The sequence below is a fragment of the Dasypus novemcinctus genome, chromosome 5 (assembly GCF_030445035.2).
Source record: "Dasypus novemcinctus isolate mDasNov1 chromosome 5, mDasNov1.1.hap2, whole genome shotgun sequence".
Classification (NCBI taxonomy): Eukaryota; Metazoa; Chordata; class Mammalia; order Cingulata; family Dasypodidae; genus Dasypus; species Dasypus novemcinctus.
In genome coordinates, this window is record NC_080677.1 from 124,888,845 (window position 1) to 124,908,753 (window position 19,909).

Consider the following 19,909-nt stretch of genomic DNA (forward strand, 5'->3'; position numbering starts at 1 on the left):
CCAGTTTGTTGCTCGCAGATCACACACTTTATCAGTTACTAATAAGCAGCTACTTCTACGTACTATTTTGATTAAATATGTATTATTTTAGTGACTGTACATATACTTGCATTTTTCCTTTATGTTACCTAATTGATCTATTTCATTTAACTAAATAAAACACTACTTTACTTAGTGTTTTGAGTTTCTGCCTCTTGCTTAGCAGAACATTTTGGCGTAGTCGTCAGTATTTGAGTACAATTACATTATCAGAGTGCCTTTTTTTCTCAAGCTCTCAGGTAACGGAGGTAACAGTGATGATGTGGCTGTGGGCTAGTAGAATTAAACTGCTGGAAGAATAGAAAAACTTAGCAACATTAATGTTCTCTGTTTTGGTTCCATGCTAATTCGAACTGCACCTGGATAGCCAAATTGATAAAATTAGCACTGGTGAAGTTCAGTAACTTTGGCAACTCTACGAAAGTGAGAGGAAAAAAAAAAAGAGAAATGCTGGCAGCTTTTGTACATCTGCAGTTAAAAATATATCCCAAAACTGAAAACCTATAACCTGTGGGAACTGCAGAAAAGTCTAAATGGGATGTTAACTTTAACAATGTTTTTAAGTTTTAGTCATATTTTATTCTGTTCATAATTTTTATCAAGGTATTAAAAGAATCTTTCAGTTTTGAATCAATAGTTTATTCCTGAACTTCAAGTCTAAGGTGTCCTCCTACAGAGAGGTAATCCAAAATCTACACGTTGAATGTCTGCCTGTCCAAACTGCTAAATTAGAGCTTAACTACATTTATGCTACTCAAGTAATCCTAACCGGTTGCTGATTACTAATAAAAGTATTTCCAAGAATGAGCTTGTGTATTATAGACAACACTGATTCCAGAAGAGACCTTAAAAGCAGTAAAATCAAAGATGTGAAATGATGGAGCGCTTAGAGATAGCCATACTAAAGGTGTAAGAATTATGAATAAAACCATGAGCTTTATGTTTTCTTTGGTGTGTCATAATTCTTTTTGTGTTTTGTCTGTTTGTTCAGCTTCAGTGTATATTTTGATATTTTTGAATGGTAATATTAAATTGATATATGAAAATTCTTAATAGAGCCCTATTCAAATTGCAAAAAAATTAAATAAGTAATTTTATACATTAAAAATATTGTTTTTGCCTAAATTGAAATGAATAGTTTATTTTTCTTCACATAATAGGATAAGGAATGTGAAACTTACATAAGGGAATGTGTTCTGTGAAGGTGAAATTTGTCTTAAGATGAAGTAACTACAGTCTATGTGATTATGAATACTTATAAGGTTGTAGAATCATTGTTTAAATTGAAATATTCAAATGGCTAATTCCAAGAAGTCATTATTAAACAGAAACTGAACTAATATAACAACAAAAAGTAACTTCATAACAGGAAAACCTGTCACAGCAGCCAGCCTCCCCTGCCAACTTGCCACTAAAAGACTTTCTAGTATTGCGTGCTACTAAGCATTTAAAATGAAAAAAAGTTACATTTCCATAGAACCAAATTGAATCATTGTTCAGACAAGTTTGTTTAATTTTGGTGATAACTGTAGGTTGTCAGAGGTTTGCTATGAAAGAGTTTCCAAAATCATGTTGATAACTTACATATAGAAAGTATATAGAATGTGTTTTTATTATTAAGGAAAAATAAAATAATTTTGTCCTAAGATAAAATGACTGGTTATTAAGAAAGAGCAAAATGTGGGACAAAATCTGAATGAATAAAGAAAGTGCAGAAGGTTTACGGAAAAGGAATTTTTACAGCTTGTATTAGTTAGGGTTCTCTAGGGAAACAGAATCAACAAGGGATATCTGTCTACAGTAAGAGATTTATCAGAATCTCTCACACAGCTGTGGGGATGCACAAGTCCAGGTTCTGCAGACAGGCTGCAACCAGGAACTCTGATGAAAGTCCAGTGAAGGTTCTTGATGAGTTCTGGGAGATGTTGGCTATCAAAAGATGAGCTGGGACATTCTCTCTCAATGGCGCCATCACTTCCCCTTTTAAGGGATTCAGCTCACTGGGTTAAGGGTCAATCACTACTGATAGCAATCTCTCTAATGTAATTATAACCAGCTATCTATGATTTACCACTGCAGTAAAGTCAATGGTGACTAAAGTCCATAAATGCCCTTGTATTACAATTAGCCCGGTGCTTGCTTGACCAAACAAATGGACACAATTACCTGGCCAAGTTGACATAAGAGCCTAACCATCACAGTCCACCCCTTGTCAACTCAGCAAGCATACACATTACCTTAAACTACACTTAGTCTCTAAGTAAAAACAGTAACAGACGTGTGTGTGTGTGTGTGTGTGTGTATATATATATATATATAGTTAAGCCTAAAAATGTTGAACTCTGCTGCGCACAATTGGAAACACATTAATTCAATACAGAATAGGGTACAAGTTCTTCAGTAATATTGACTCTCAAACTTGACATGCAAAAATATTTTGACATGAAGCAGATACAACTTGTTATATAAGGGGAAAGTTTGGGGAAGAAGACAAAGAAATTCGTTTTGTGTACATACACAATCATCATCATAATGAAACAGGAAAGAAAGATTTATGACCATTATAGTCCTTGCTTCTGCAACTGGTCATGTGGTGGAAGTTCATATTTATCACTACCTTCTTCCACTACCCATTCCATGTTTCCATTCCTCAACAAGCACTTCAGCTGGCTGTGGTTCTTTGCCTGGTGGGGTGACCCAAACTTTCATTCCAGAAGATTCTGGACCATTATTAGTCCTGCTTGGATTGGGTTGTTGCAATTTTCCATTGAATTTAATCATAGGACATGGCAGTACTAGGAGATGCCCTAGAGGATCTCCTGTATTCCAAGTAAACCCTTCTTTACCCCCATTACGTAGATGCAGTCCTATTTCCCTTTGATAGTCAGGATCAATCACCCTAGCCAATAGAGTAATTCCCTTCTTTGACTGTTGATTCAGAGGTAAGAGGAGCCCAAGTGGCCAGGTGGCAGTTTTAACTTCCAGTTAAATGGAATCATTGTTGTGTACCCTGGTGACAGTACTCCTCCTTTTGGGACTAAAACCTGCAGACCAGCAGAGTTTGAGGTTGCAGGGGCAGGAAGCAAAAATTTTCCTAGTGGATTACTAGGGGTACTAGTGAGTGGTATCACTCCAATTGCCAACCCTTGATTCCTGGACCCATGGTACTGGTTATGGGAGAAACAGCACCATAGAGTGGATGCTGATTTAGAGCATACACAGCCTCCTGGAGAACATTGCCCCAGCCCTGCAAGGTATTGCCACCTAGTTAGTGCCATAACTGAGTCTTCAAAAGGACATTCCCCCGTTCTATCAATCCATCTGCTTAAGGATGACGGTGAACAAGGTAAGACCAGTGAATGCCATGGGCATGTGCCCATTCCTGCACATCATTTGCTGTGAAATAGGTTCCTTGATTGGACACAATAAGTCCACAGATGGTAGTTTGGGCAGAAGCACTGCTGGAAGGAAATGCAAACCCATATCCAGAGTATGTGTCTATTCCACTTAAAACAAATTGTTGCCCTTTCCATGGTAGAAGTGGTCCAATATAGTCAACTTGCCACCAGGTAGCAGGCTGGTCACCTCGATGAATGGTGTCAAATCAGGGGCTGAGTGTGGGTCTCTTCTTCCGGCAGATTGGGCACTGAACAGTGGCTGTAGCCAAATCAGCCTTCGTAAGAGGAAGTTCGAGTTGCTGAGCCCATGCATAACCTCCATCCCTGCCTCCATGGCCACTTTGTTCATGAGCACACTGGGCAATGGCAGGAGTGGCTGGGGAAAGAGGCTGAGCATTAGCCACAGAGCAGGTCATCTTCTTATTCACTTGATTATTACAATTTTCCTTTGCTGAAGTTACCCTCTGGTGACACAAATTTTTTGCCCACTCAGAAAGATCACACAGCTCTTCCCCAGACTTCTTTGTCACCAATTTTCCAATCATTTTCCTTCCAAGTCCCTGACCATCCAGCCAAACCATTGGCAACAGCCCATCAATCGGTGTACAAATGCACCTTCCAAGAAAAATGAACAACCAAGTGCAGTGCTCGAAGTTCTGCCCACTCTGAGGCTTTGTCCTCACTACTGTCCTTCAGGGATGTCCCAGAAAGGGGCTGCAGTGCTGCAGCTGTCCACTTTCAGGTGGTACCTGCATATTGTGCAGAATCATCTGTAAACCAGGCCCGAGTTTTCTCATCCTCAGACAATTGATTGTAAGGGACTCCCCAAGAGGCCAAAGCTGTGGGCTGGGAAAAAGAAGGTAACATGGCAGGAGGGATGACCATGACATTTGGGCTACTTCCTCATGTAACTTACTTGTGCCTTCAGGGCCCACCTGAGCCCTATCTCTTAATACCACTTCCACTTTATTATGGAGTGCTGCCATGCATGCTGAACTTTATGGTTTGGTGGGTCAGACAACACCCAGCTCATGATAGGGAACACAGGTCTCATGGTAACTTGATGGCCCATGGTTAAGCGGTCAGTCTCTACTAAGGCCCAGTAGCAGGCCAAAAGCTGTTTCTCAAAAGGGGAGTGGTTATCTGCAGAGGATGGCAGGGCTTTGCTCCAAAATCCTAAGGGTCTGCGTTGTGATTCTCCTATAGGGGTCTGCCAAAGGCTCCAGACAGCATCTCTATTTGCCACAGAAACTTCCAGCACCATCGGATCTGTGCAGCTTGCACAGCAGCCTGGACCTAATGAACAGCCTCTTCTTGTTCCCATCCCCAGTCAAAACTAGAAGCTTTTCTGGTCACCCGGTAAATGGGCCGGAGTAGCATACCCAAATGAGGAATGTGTTGTCCCCAAAATCCAAAGAGACCAACTAAGTATGGTGCCTCTTTTTTGGCCGTAGGAGGAGCCAGATGCAATAGCTTATCCTTCACTTTAGAAGGAATATCTTGACATGCCACACACCACTGGACACCTAGAAATTTCACTGAAGTGGAAGGGCCTTGTATTTTGTTGGCTTTATCTCCCATCCTCTCTCACACAAATCCCTTACTAATAAGTCTAGGGTCTTTGCTACTTCTTGCTTACTAGGTCCTATCAACATGGTATCATCAATATAATGGACCAGTGTGATGTCTTGTGGGAGGGAAGATGATCAATATTCCTGCAGACAATATTATGACATAGGGCTACAGAGTTGACATATTCCTGAGGCAGGACAGTGAGAGTATACTGCTGGCCTTTCCAGCTGAAAGCAAACTGTTTCTGGTGGTCCTTACTAATAGCAATTGAGAAAAAGCATTTGCCAAATCAACAGCTGCATACCAGGCACCATCAAGGGTCGTGCTGATTTGCTCAAACAATGATACCACATCTGGAACAGCAGCTGCAATTGGAGTCACCACCTGGCTAATTTATAATAATCTATTGTCATCCTTCAAGATCCATTTGTTTTCTGTACATGCCAAACAGGAGAGTTGAATGGGGATGTGGTGGGAATCATCACCCCTGCATCCTTCAAATCCTTGATGGTGGCACTAATTTCTGCAATCCTTCCAGGAATCTGGTATTGCTTTTGGTTTACTATTTTGCTATGTAGGGGTAGTTCTAGTGGCTTCCACTTGGTCTTTCCAACCATAATAGCCCTCACTCCACAAGTCAGGGAGGGGATGTGGGGATTCTGCCTGTTACTGAGTATGTCTATTCCAATTATGCATTCTGGAACTGGGGAAATAACCACAGAATGGGTCCTGGGACCCTATGGACCAACTGTGAGATGGACCTGAGCTAAAACACCATTAATCACCTGGCCTCCATAAGCCCCTACTCTGACTGGTAGACCACAGTGCCGTTTTGGGTCTCCTGGGATTAATGTCACTTCTGAGCTGGTATCTAATAACCCCCGAAATGGCTCATCATTTCCTTTTCCCCAATGCACAGTTTCTCTCATAAAATCTCCTTGGGGATTAACGGTATAAATTTTGGGCAGTTTACTAGGATCCTTCCGCAAGGAGAAGGCCTTGAATGGCCTCCTCCTCATTCAAGGTGCTCTGGGTCTGTAAACTATCTCCAGTCTGAGAATTGATTAAGGGACCGTGACACTCTGCATCTGTAATTTGAGTTAGTGTTTCATTCACTCAATCCAGAACTCTTATGTTTATACAGATCCAGAAGAAATTTAGTAGACTGCCCATCTACTTCACTGCTGGGTAAGCCATGATATATTAGCCAACGCCTAACTCTACATGACTCAGATTATATTGAGTGCTTTTTTGAATCTGCCTTTCATTGTGATAGCCATGCCCACCTTGACTTTGGCAATTAACTGCCAATATCTGATTTTTACCACACATCCAATCATCCCCATAATGTGTAAGGATTCTAATTCCATCATAGCCCTCCCTACAGTAATACCTAGACTACAAAGAAGAGCAACCACAGAGCTCTTCAGGGAAGATGGAATTAGTCTTACAAATGTATTCCTCACAGTCCTGGTTAAAAGTGTGTCCTCTGGACATTCCCAGAGTGAGTGGGCAGCTCTCAAATGGTAAATCCATTCTAGCATTCCAATCTCCTTACACTTTTGAATTCCTTCTTATATTGTGTACCAGAGCAAATCGGGCATCTCAACCTCAGACATGCTAGGCCATCTTTTGGCTCATGTTTCAATCAGCCACCCAAACTGTTAGAGCCCTTTATAACCCCTCGAGCTAAAGCATTGAATCCAGAATTTCTGCTTGGTGGGCCCATATCAATAAATTCAGCCTGATCCAACTTTATATTCCTTCCACCATTATCCCATACCCTTAGTATCCATTCCCACACATTTCCCTTTATTTCTGTCTATATAAGCTGGAAAACTCATGCAGTTCTTTCTGAGTATAATTTCCTCATGGGTCACACTATGTATTTCACCTTTGGGGGCTTGTTGTGATTTTAGTCTAGTAATAGGTCTAGAAGACAAGAGAGGTGGTGGGGATGGGTAAGGAGAAGGATTAGAAATGCCTTGCAAACTATTGACCTCGGGGCATTCCCTTGCATTTTCTTCTGGTGAGACAGGATTAATCTCTTCAGGCAGGGGTTGGAAGGCAGTTTCCTCAGGACAGGCTGGAGGCTCCGGCAGTGCATGCTGGAGCCTGGCTGGTAATATGCCTCAGGGCTGGAAGTCCAGACTCCATGGGGCAGGCTGGAGGCTGGGCAGGGCAGGCTCCAGTTTGGCTGTACCCATCTCAGGGCTGGAAGTTGTTTCAGACTCCCTGGGGCAGGCTGGGGGCTGGATGACACAAGGTTGACAAGGTATGGCCTGGACAGGACAGGCCATGGCAGGCTTATCTGGTAAAGTCTCAGGAGAATTCAGGGTTCCAAAGTCTCCCTCAATATCATCATTATCCCAATTCTGTGGATTCCACTCTTTTCCAGTCAATGTCTTCACTTTAACTGCAGAAACCCTGCGGGGTTGAGATTTTAATTTTCTTTGTAACTCTGCTACTTGAACAATAAGAGTCTGAGTTTGGTTCTAGGATATTTCAGAACTCGTGGCTACAGGAGACAAGATATTCTTTCAGAGAACACATAGAAACTTTCGCATCATCCATTCAGTGCTTAAGTTTCAAACTTGAAGCCTTTAACTCATCTCTTTCTTTTGTAACAGCATCCAGAGTATCTAGGAGGAGCCAACCAACGTCATTAAACCATTTGACTCCACAAAACTCTGCCGAAGTGTTGAAAACACTCTCATCCAGATCCTTGCTTCTTATAAGCATGGAGGTAGGGGTATCCCAGTGATACTATTTTGGGTATCTCAATTGCCAACTCGCACCATGGACTGTTAGTAGCCTCTTCATTATTTCAAAAGGCAGTTGTCAGTACTCTTGAGTCCAGGTAGGGTAGAGAGACAATTGCAAAAGTCCCAGAACCACCTCAGACTCCCCATGTTTAAGACTCTGCTCCTCAAGAACCACCCCACTTCTGGTACCAAGCTGTATTGGTCAGAGTTCTCTAGGGAAACAGAATCAACAAGGGATATCTGTTGATAGTGAGAGATTTATCAGAGTCCGCAGGCAGGTTGCAACCAGGCGCTCCAATGAAAGTCCAGTGAAGATTCTTGACGAGTTCTGGGAGATGTTCGCTGGCTAAAGACAAGCTGGAAAATTCTCTCTCAATGCTGGAATCACTTCCCCTTTTAAGGGATTCAACTGATTGGGTTAAGCATCACTCATTGCTGATGGCAATCTCCCTGACTGATGTAATTGTAATCAGCTATCTATGATTTACCACTGCAGTAAAGTCAATGGTGACTACAGTCCATAAATGCCCTTGTATTACAGTTAGCCCAGTTCTTGCTTAACCAAACAACAATCGTCTGGCCAAGTTGACACAATACCCTAACCATCACATGATTAAAGTTGGGTAAGATTTGATAAAATTTTAAAAGCTTTAGTATCAAATAGCATACTGATGCCAAGTCAAAATTTTGCTCTTTCTCAAAGTATCTTAAATCATTGGTCAGGTTCAGTAAAAGTTTACGGAGTTTTTCTTCTGACTAATCAGTGTACAAAGAAAAAAGTCTTTTTCATCAAAATAGCTTCTTGTACTTTAACTTATCATGTCCTTGGTTGCTTCAGAAAAACAAATCTTCTCACTTTTAAAAGAAAATAATGTTCAAACTTGACAACTTTTAACAATTTTGCTTTCACAAAGTCAAATCCTGAAAAGTATCTTTTTATTTCAAATTATTCAAGATTTGTTCTTTCACCTTGAAAATAAAGTAAAATAAAAATGTAGTTGAGTTCATTTAATATGTAATAAATTAGATGGAAAGTGCTTAGAAACTGTTGCAAAATTAAATAATTCTTTTACCTTTTGTTAATCAAAGTTGTACGAGTAAAATGTTCATATGAATACTTAAAAAGTAAATAAAATTCCTAGAAATTTAACAATGTATTTTCAGTACGTGTCACAGAAATAACCTCTTCGCCTGATAATCAAGAGGTGAATGCTTTGGCTCCTATTCACTTGATTTGCCCCACCTCTGCTAAAATTAAATAACACTACTGCTGTATGCAGCAGTACCAAATATTGCCAGCTTGTTCCAAAAAATTAATATCCAGCTATGTCAATAATACCTCTATGTTTTAAAATTTGCTTAAGCTTTCTTTAGTATCTCCTTAGGCAAGTTAAGCCAGCCTGCATTCACCTCCTGTGGAAAAGCCAACAAAGGACTTTTACAGTGCTTCTGGAAGGCTGTGTGCATAATCCAACCATCTGTCCTGGCTTAGTGGCAAAGCATCTGGCTGCATGAAAGAAACCTGTGGTTGTAACCCTGTTTCATTATATTGATGATATTATGTTAACCAGTAATCCTTTTCTCAGAATTCAAAGACCTATAAGAAGATAATGGTATCTTTAGAGCCTGGATGGTCAAACAACTGGGATAAGCTACAAAGTCCTGGCTGAGATGTTGTTTGGCTGGGTAAGGCAAAAACTACCCTCTGCTGTAATTGATAAAGTACAATATTTTCTCACATTTTAGAGTCTGTAATATTGTTGGGGTACTGGAGACCTTTCATCCCTAATTTAGCTCAGATATTTAAACCATTGTATGTGGTAATCAGGAAAGGCTGTACATGGAAATGAGAAAACCCCTCCAGCTTTTAAAGAAACAAAGAGGGCACTGACACAAGCTTAAGCAGGAAAGGCGGGGGAGTGGACCTTGACAACCTGTGAATAGGATGTGTCCAGTATCAATATTGGATTTGGGTGGGGTTTGTGGTAAAGGCAACATTCCAAACAAGTACCCCTTGCACTTCAGTCACAATTGTGCGAAGGGGCCAAAAGTATAATACAGGCCCTTAGAAAAGCAAATGAGTGCAGCATACCATGCCCTGTTGAAAGTAGAGGGCTTAACCCAGTAGTGTCTGGTCACTCTGAAGACTGCCATCCTTATCCAGGGGTAGATTGCAAATACTAAAAATGAGACTGAACAATGGACTGTTGTGAGCCATCCTCTGTGGGGGAGAGCTCTGTGGAAAGACATTCGGGATGCCTGCTAGCAATGGCAGGTAACTGTCTGTCATGTCCCTGCCCACTCCACTAACATCCCTCTTGGGACTGTTGAGGCAGATGCTCTCGCAAAGATCCAGAGCCATACCATTCATTGAGACCTGAAGAGCAGCAGATTAGCTCCACAAGACAGGCAAATATCAGATACGAGAACTTGTGGTGCCAGTCCCGCAGTTCCAACTGTCTGTCACTCGCCAGCAGCTCGCGGACATCACGCATGAGTGTCCTTCATGCTCCTCCAACAACTGGGACATCAGTCGCCTTCTGCTCTAAGAAGGGGCAAGGTATGCTTTCACTGCTGCAGAAACTGCATCAGGACTCTTGTCCAGCTACTATTTTCTGCCTAGAAAATGAATCCTTACAATACTGGACTAAGTTTAAATTCCACACTGTGAGTTGTGGTCGCAGGTCCAGTTAAGAGCCATCTAAATGCAATGCCTTCCCCCCAGAGTGGGACATGACACCCGGGGATGAGCCTCCCTGGCACCGAGGGATCACTATCAACTAACAACTGATAATGCAACTGGAAAATGACCTTGAATTGAAGGTTCGATGCAGATCAGTAGAATATCCCTGTCTACATAGAATAATATGACTTTAAAATGCTGTTTGATCTAATGTAAGGGGGAAATAGAAAGGAGAAATGAGTTTATATGGCTATGAGTCTCTAAAAAAAAAAAAAGAGTCTGGAGGCTGTCAGAAGGATTTCCCTTATGCACAACTGAGCAGAGTCTAAGAGACAGATAAAGTAGATACAATCCCCAGGTATTGGTTCCTTTGAGGGCTAAAGGGACCCACGGGATCTACGGTCATGGCAGATAGGGTTCACTGCCATGTCAGATGGCCCTTCTTTGGAGCTGGTGTTTCTGTGTGATGAAACTGGACCCAGAGGGGATCTCTTTTCATAAGACTATCATGCTACTTTACTGGAATTGTAGTTGGTATTGGGGTTTAAGATATATTTAGGGGATTGAATCTTTTTACTGACAATATGATAGCCAGGCCCTGAGCCTCAACAGACTCCAGCTCCTACAATCTGAATTATTGGACTCACCTCACTCAGCTAAGATGGAGTTGAAGAAGGACAACCACCACACCATGGAGCCTAGAGTGCCTACAACTGAAAGCAGGAGGACTGCATCTAGTAACCATGTGGAATCTGAGCCTCCTCTTGACATAGAGGTGCAGCAGACATAACCAATCCAAGGACCTCAGGGAAAAGGTGGCAATGGAGTGGGAAAAGTGGACATGGTGGCTGATGGGTATGGGGAATGGCAGGAAGAGATGAGATGTGGAGGCGCCTTTGGGACTCGGAGTTGCCCTGGATGGTGCTTCAGGGGCAATCACCGGACATTGTAAATTCTCCCAGGGCTCACTGGATGGAATGGGGGAGAGTGTGGGCCATGATGTGGACCAATGACCATGAGGTGCAGAGATACCCAGAGATGTACTTACCAAATGCAATGGATGTGTCATGATGATGGGAGTGAGTGTTGCTGGGGGGGGGAGGGGTGCGGTGGGGGTGGTGGGGTCGAATGGGACCTCATATTTTTTTAATGTAATATTTTTACAAAATCAATTAACAAAAAAAAAAAGATCCTAACAGGGAAGTGGATATGGCTCAACTGATAGATTATCTGTCTACCGTATGGAGGGTCCAAGTTTCGATCCCCAGGGCCTCCTGATCCCTGTGGTAAGCTGGCCCACATGCAGTACTGCCCACAAGGAGTGCCGTGCCATGCAGGGGTGCCTCTACATAGGGCTGCCCCATGAGCAAGGAGTGTGCCCTGCAAGCAGAGCTGCCTCACATGAAAAAAGCACAGCCTGCTCAGGAGTGGCGCCGCACACACAGAGAGCTGATGCAGCAAGATGACGCAACAAAAAAAAGACGCAGTTTCCCAGTGCTGCTGGATAATGCAAGCGGATGCAGAAGAACACACAGTGAATGGACAGAGAGAGCAGACAATGGCAGGGACGGGGAGAGAAATAAATAAAATAAATCTTTGGGAAAAAAAAAGATCCTAACAGTAAGACCAATGTAGGCATTGAAATTACAAGTTAAAGTGCCAGACACCCCACAGCCCAAAGGGGGAAGTAATAACAATTTGTTGTTGCCTATGCCTCAAACTATACAAAATGGGGGGAAATAAGGTCATTTTGATTGTGATACTGGCCTATATAGCCTTGCCGATTAGGAAGCTTAAATCCATGAGAAATAAGAGTTATCCAAAACTGTAATAACTCAAACTCTCCAACACACATAATTTAGCTACTGATCCTTTATCTAATTGGCTTGCTCAACTGTCTTGGCCTTGGAAGAGTTTAGTCATCCGCTAGTTGGAAGTCTTATTATTGTTTGTTGTTGTATAATCTACTGTAGTTATGGATTATGTATTAAGTGTTCAAATACTAATCAGGGCTCTCATAATGCAACACATCGTGTACTTCAGTGATTTGATGACTTGTAAGTCACACATAAATGTATATTGTTGAATGTATATGTAAATCTCTTGTTTTAAGTTTGAACAATCCTGGGACTAAATGATATAAATATATAAATGTAAGTAATGTAGGTTAAAAACTGTGACATTAATTTTTATGCTGTTTGATTCCCAATTCTTGGGACCAAATGATATAAAAACACAAACGTAAGTTTTAATAATTGTGAACCAACAGTAAAGAATGTACAGGTGCCTGGAGTCTTCTCCCCACAGGCACCAAGGAATGTTAACTGGGGTCTGGTCGGTGGGAGGATGCGCTTGAGATTCAGAATCCCTAAAAAGTGATCTGCTAGATCTGGATGCATTTAAATGACAAAAATCACATTATACTCTACCTAACCATGTGTTATAGCCAGCAAGCACCTAAAAGCTACATCCCTGACACTGCTCTATTTATATGAGGTACCACTGTTACACTTCAATAGATTCTGCTATTACATATATCTAACAGTTCACACCATTCAGTTCTACTGACATACTTAAAATTAGAGCATTTCCTCTCCTACTAGCTTAAATAAGTATTTCACCCTAAGGTTTCCCTCTATGTTACCTCATTCCGTTTGTTCTAATGGAAATTCTAGACATAGCACCCAGTAAGATGGTAAAAATCATGCTCATTATCTTTTCTGCTGTTTTCAGTTCCAAGTTATTTTTTAATATATAATTATATACCAGTATTAAGCAGTGGAATCACCCACATCTGTATTCAACTAAACAGCATGGATTATCAAATGAACCTAAAAAGAAATAAACTTACAGATTTATCTAGTCTTGAAATAACCTATTACAAGGAGGAAACCACTAAGCACCTTGGGACAAAAATTTAAATGCAGACAGCAGGGAATGGGTATAGCTCAAGTAGTTGAATGCCTATTTCCCACATTTGAGGTCCCAGGTTCAATCCCTCCTAAAATATATACATATATACATACATACACACACATAGGAACACTAACATTCATTTAACACATAACATTATATAGATTTTAAAGTAGGGCCTACTAGAGCAGCAGTGTGCCTAAGAGTTCCCTCCTGAAAGCCTCCGTGTTGCTCAAATGTGGCCAGTCTCGAAGCCAAACTCAGCATGTAAATGTATTGCCGTCCCCCAGCGTGGGACATTACACCTGGGGATGAGCCTCCCTGGTGCCAAGGGATCACTACCAAGTACCAGCTAATGACGTAACTAGAAAATGACCTTAAATGAAAGGTTCAACTCGGACCAGCAGAATATCCCTGTCTACATATAATAACAGGAGTTAAAAATACTTTTTGACCTAAATCAAGGGGTAAATGGAAAGGACAAATGAGTTTATATGGCTGTGAGTCTCTGAAAAAGAGCCTGGAGGTTATCAGAGGGGTTGCCCTTATGCACACCTGAGCAGAGTCTCAGAGACAGAGAAAGTAGATACAACCCCAGGTTCTTCTGAGGGCTACAGAGACCCACAGGTTTTATGGTCATGGCAGATGGAGTTCACTGCCATGTCAGTTGGCCCTTCTTTGGAGTTGGTGTTTCTGCATGATGGAGCTGGACTCAGATGGGATCTCTTTTCACAAGCCTTTCCGGTTACTTTACCAGAATTGTAGTTGATGCTGGGGTTTAAGATATATCTAGGGGATCTGAATCTCTGGACTGACCATATGATAGCCAGGCCCTGAGCCTCAACAGACTTCAGCTCCTATACTCTGGTTTATTGGATTTACCCCACTCAGCTAACATGGAGTTGAAGAATGTCAACCACCACACCATGGAGCAAAGAGTGCCTACAACGAAAAGCAGGAGGACTGCATCCAGCATCCATGTGGAATCTAAGCCCCCTCTTGACATAGATGTGGAATGGACACAACCAATCCAAGATCCACAGGAAGGAGGAATACAGCAAGGATTAGAGTGGACTTACTGATATTCTATTCATGAACTATTGTGGTTAGTAATCGAAGAAAATGTGGCATTGGTGTGGAAAAAGTGGCCATGGTGGCTGCTGGGTGCGGGGAATGGGAGGAAGAGATGAGATGTGGAGGCATTTTCGGGACTTGGAGTTGTCCTGGGTGGTGCTGCAGGGACAATTACCAGACATTGTAGATCCTCCCACGGCCCACTGGATGGAACGTGGGAGAGTGTGGGCTATGATGTGGACCATTGATATGAGGTGCAGTGATGCTCAGAGATGTGTTCACCAAATGCAATGGATGTGTCATAATGATAGGGGAGAGTGTTGCTGTGGGGGGAGTGGGAGGTGTGTGGGGACCTCATAGTTTTTGAACGTGATATTTTTTAAAAATGAATTAAAATAAATAAATAAATAAATAAAGTGGGGCCTAGATTAGGGCACTATACATGTGAGAAAAAAGGGAGGTGAATGTGTTTCTATGCTTTACCAAAGCCTGCTCTTTCAGAAATCCTTCAAACTGAGTACACTGTATATTACAACTGAAATGGTCCACCCTGGAGAAAAAAAAAATTATTTCTTAATAATTGCTGGGAGAGGAAATATTAAAAATTACAATGCCTGCATTTCAGGGAAGGTTATTTAAGACCCATATACTGAATGGCAGAATGATATACTTTCTAAAGAAGTAGACAGTATCAACCATAATAAAATAAATATAATACATTGAAATCACCTCTGGATAGATGACCCAAAGGTGATTTTGATGTTTTACTAAAGTTTTGTAGTTTGATAGAGTAGTCCACCATATGGTGTAGAGATAGAATTGTTTTTTAATGTTTTTTTACTTTTGTTTCACTAAGGATATCACTTACTCTCACTAGCAAGGATTAAGTTTTAACAAAATGTGCTTAAAATCCTCTAATTAACACATCAGGCTCACTTCATTCATTGAGGCTTATTACCAAACACTAATGCATTATTGTGTGTTGCGTGTATGCACATGTTATGTGTACAAAAAATTAAACATGGGACACTTGTTAAAAAATTGCCACACAAACTTGGAAGCCATTTTCTGATAATATGAAAAATTGATGTATCCGTTAGGATACTGATCTAAATGAGATAAAGAAAGGAAGTAGTTAAAAAAATATTTACACTAATTTCCATAAAGCATAAGAGCTCCATTGCATGGCAATTACCAGTTTAGGAACATTTTCCTATTTAGTAATGCAGTTCATCTTTTACCCTGACAATAAACAATATATATAATTTTCATGGGAAGTAACAAAAGAAAAAATAGAAGGCTAAAACAGATAATTAAGGGATCAGTAACTAGTTAGTGCGGACTGGCAAGTTTTCATTGTAAATTGTGATATTTTAGCTTTTTACAATGTACATATATTTGTATAATCAAAGATGAAAATTTAGTGAAAAACTGAAGCACTTATATTCATAAAAATAAGGTTAATCTACAGGTAATTACAGAAATAAAATAACCTTAGTATTACAATTTTAAAAAATACCTTTAGACAAGGGTACTACTCAATTGCCTAATTATATATCCTTCTACATAATAAAAAATATAACCTATTATGGTACACACCTTAATGGGCAAAGAGGGTATATTCCAATGGCACATTTTTTTGTCAGGATCCCAGTGGTCAAAGGCATTACACCAGAGAGGCAAAAGGAATGTATTTTTGCAAATGAGCTATGAGGAATGGAAAAGAGACAAATAGGAAAATACTAATACCGATTAGTTGTACCAAGAAATACAAATACGTGTTAGGGAGCAGAAAACAAAAGAAGGGGTGGAGTTCACATTTAGCAGAAGTGAAACAAGACTCATTTAGGCTCAGGATCAGAAGAAAAGCAAGTAAGCCTGCTAACTGGCAAGAGGGTTTCCAGGATCTAGAAAGCATCAAGGCAAGCACTGGCCCTTGGCAATTGCCAAGATGGCCTCCAACAGCTACTCCCAGACTAGTCACATAGGAAATAAGACGAAAACCCCATCAGCTAAGCACATTGCACCTATTTTCAAGCTTATCCTCAAAGATGTTGAAGGTGACATTTAAGAGATACAGAAGCACAATACAAATACTAGGGGGAAAATGTTTCTCTACCTGGACAAGCTAAGGAAGCTTTCTCAAGAAGGGACAATTGAGTTGGTCCCGAAGATGAGTGAAAGTTTCCAAGATGAAAAAGTAAAAGAACAAATGGAAGTTCTATTAGATCAATCATTAGATACATAAGAAAGGGTAGCAATGGGAGATAAGGCCAGAAGAAACAATCTGTACAAGAAACACAGTAAAAAAAAAAAAAAAAAAAGATGGAGCAGGACCACAGAATTGGCATTAAAAATAGCTGTAAGGTTATTTCAACTATCAAACATATTTAACCATTGTGAACATAATTAGCAGCACTGACATATATCTAAATGTTATTAAAAGAGGAAATGCTAGATTTTATATATGGTAACAGAATATTTTAAAAAATCCACAGACCAACACTATACAGTGAACCCTAAATTAAGCCAGAGTATAGTTAATAGTACAATTATGAAAACTGCTACCAATTACAACAAATGTTCCATACCAATGAAAGGTATTAATAATAAGGTGATATATGGAAATCCCATATTTTACGTATTATTGCTCTGTAAACCCACTTTTCTAACAAAGAAAAAAATACTTTTCAAATCATAAAGTACAGCCAAAAAAAAAAAAAGTGTTTACCTTAAACTTTTTCTAACAAAGATAATGCATTTAAACCATAAATAGATATAAACGGAGTAAAAGAGCAATTGACACCAAGGATATTAAAGCATACCAATCAAGTCAACCAATCTAAACATAAAAATGGCAGGTATCAGGTATCTCTATTTTAATGAAAATAAGCAGAGTGGACAGAAGTCAGATAAGGAGGTCTCTCACTGAATAAGAAATGGGAATGGGAAGGGAAATTAAAATAATTTTTTTAAAAAACTTTACAATATATGAAATTTACTAAAGTTAGTCTAGTTTAACTTTAAATACTCAGGTAAATAGTTTACAAAGAGACCTGGAATACACAGTTCATGAAGGAAAGGTTTGGTACTACAAAACTACTATTAAAGCTAGGTGCTTTATAGCAGATTTCCTCTTTCTGATGGCAATACTAACAACTAGCACAAGATCAGGAAAATTAGTGGAGAAAATCATGATTCCATTGAAAACTACTATATTTAAGGTAAGGTTCTTCTGATTAAAAAAATAAGAAAGACACAGAACAATAACTTCAGCTATTAAGAAACTGGGATAAAGCAAGTTAATTCAAAGGACTTGAGCAATCCCAGCTCTGATAAACCTTTATCAGGAGGAGACTGCATCTAAATCTCATTCTAGACATAACTGAGAACTCACAATTATATCCCCCACATCTAGCCCAATGCCTAACACACAGAAGGGGCTCAGAAAATATTTCATAAACAATTACAACTGAGGACTCTGGACTACACACAATTAAAAGGAAACAGAAGGGAAAGCACTGATGTTATAATGCCAAAGACCTTGTTTACATTTCACGTCATTAATGCCATGATCTCAATAGTGGTACTTGTACCTCCTTAGCCTATAAAACACCTCTGGATTTGTCAAAAATTTTATGATTTATTGCCTCTAGTATTGCAACTAACTCTGCCTAGATGTCCCTAGATGAGAGTGACCTTATTAACAGAAAAGGTTTGGATTCTAAGACACTTAACCTTAATGTTAAGGTTGGCTATATAAGAAAGGATCAGCAGTAACAGGAATATGCATCAACACATCAAGAATCAAGTTTTTCTACCTAACCGGTATTAAAGCTGACATTGATAACTTAGAAGTATTGCTTTGAGAAAAATTAAAATTAATAATAATAATTGGTCTAATATCTCAGGGTTTCATGGAAGAGCAGAGTTCAACACAACAAATTATATTTAATATTATTTTCTAGCCTAGAGTTAACAATCCTCTAGAAAAAAGACTAAAGTAAAATATGTTAATACAACCTGTTTCTTAAATGAAACCTCCCAGATGCATTAATTCTGTGAAACAATTGCATTTTTAGCTGTGTTTTTCAGCATCCCTACAGATTCAATGTACCCATAACATGTTTTCTTTTCAATTTTGTAAATCTGATAACTTCACAGATGTCTTATTGATATCGAATACTGTGACAAGCTAGGCCTGTTGATGCTTTTTGCTGTCATTGGTGCCAAAAATATTTACACTTAAACAAATACTTATTAAGTACTCAGGATTACTATGCACATAGTAGTTCTAAAATACAGTAGAGTGATGCTTAATTCATTCCTTGGGGTCCATGCTGTGGAAATAATATGAACAAAGAAGCAATAGTGGATTCCTCAGGTAATTCAAAAATTGAATCACCTTATTATGAATTCTACTTTAATTAGATTCCAAGGTACTTAACTCAGGTGGTCAGATCCAAATAAAAATAAGGCAAAGAAATATAAACACTAATTAAGATTACCTTTGTTCCACAGATGATGAAAACACTCATTCAAAGGCTGATTCAGAATCACAAGGCAGTACTTCAAATTCCCTATAGTAATTAAAAATAAAAATAAAATAAGTAAACAGAATGTTTACTCCCCTCATTTTGATATGGAATCATATGCTACTAGTCCCAAATTTCAATATACATTACAAATTTAAATACTTTTAACTTTAGCTAATTTCTCATACTTTAATTTCAAAAGACACCATAGATTAAATGGATCTACTTTATTCAAAATGTCTATCACATCACTATATTGCTGAGGAATTGTTTCTCTAGTGTTATTTAACAGAAACGCTTTTTTTAAAAATATTGTCTTTATTTTTTTAATGTTACATTCAAAAAATATGAGGTCCCCAAATACCCCCCATCTCCCTCACCCCATTCCTCCCATATCAACAATCATGAGACATTCATTGCATTTGGTGAATACATTTTTGAGCACTGCTGCACTACATGGACAATGGTTTACATCATAGTTTATACTTTCCCCCATGGCAGGATATACAATGTCCAGCAAATGTCCCTGCAGTGCCACCCAGGACGACTCCAAGTCCAAATCGCCACATCAAATCTCTTCTTCCCTCTCCCTACCTTTAGCAGCTACCATGGCCACTTTCTCCACCTAAATGCTACATTCCCTTCCAATACTAATCATAATAGTTCCAGGACAGAGTATCAGTAAGTCCACTCTAATCCATACTCTATTCCTCCATCCTGTGGACCTGAGTTGCAAGTCTGTTGAGGCTCAGGGCCTGGCTATCACACACACAGTCCAGAGATTCAGGTCCCCCGAGTATACACCAAACCCCAGTGCCAACCACAGGTCCAGAGGCTTGTGAACAAAGATCACATCTGAGTCCAACTCCATCACATTCAGGAACACAAACTAAAAAGTAGGGCCAAGTGACATGGCACTGAACTCCGGCA

At 39.8% G+C, this 19,909-nt stretch overlaps 1 protein-coding gene across 4 annotated transcripts in view; it reads right to left on the bottom strand.

Annotated features, from left to right (window-relative positions):
• Nucleotides 1–19,909, bottom strand: part of TPK1 (thiamin pyrophosphokinase 1) — a 293,158-nt gene that overhangs the window by 216,065 nt on the left and 57,184 nt on the right. For all 4 annotated transcript variants that reach the window (XM_004461903.4, XM_058297511.2, XM_058297512.2 and 1 more), the window contains exon 3: nucleotides 18,953–19,024. In XM_004461903.4, the coding sequence (XP_004461960.1) occupies nucleotides 18,953–19,024 (72 nt within the window). The remainder of the gene's footprint in view (nucleotides 1–18,952; nucleotides 19,025–19,909) is intronic.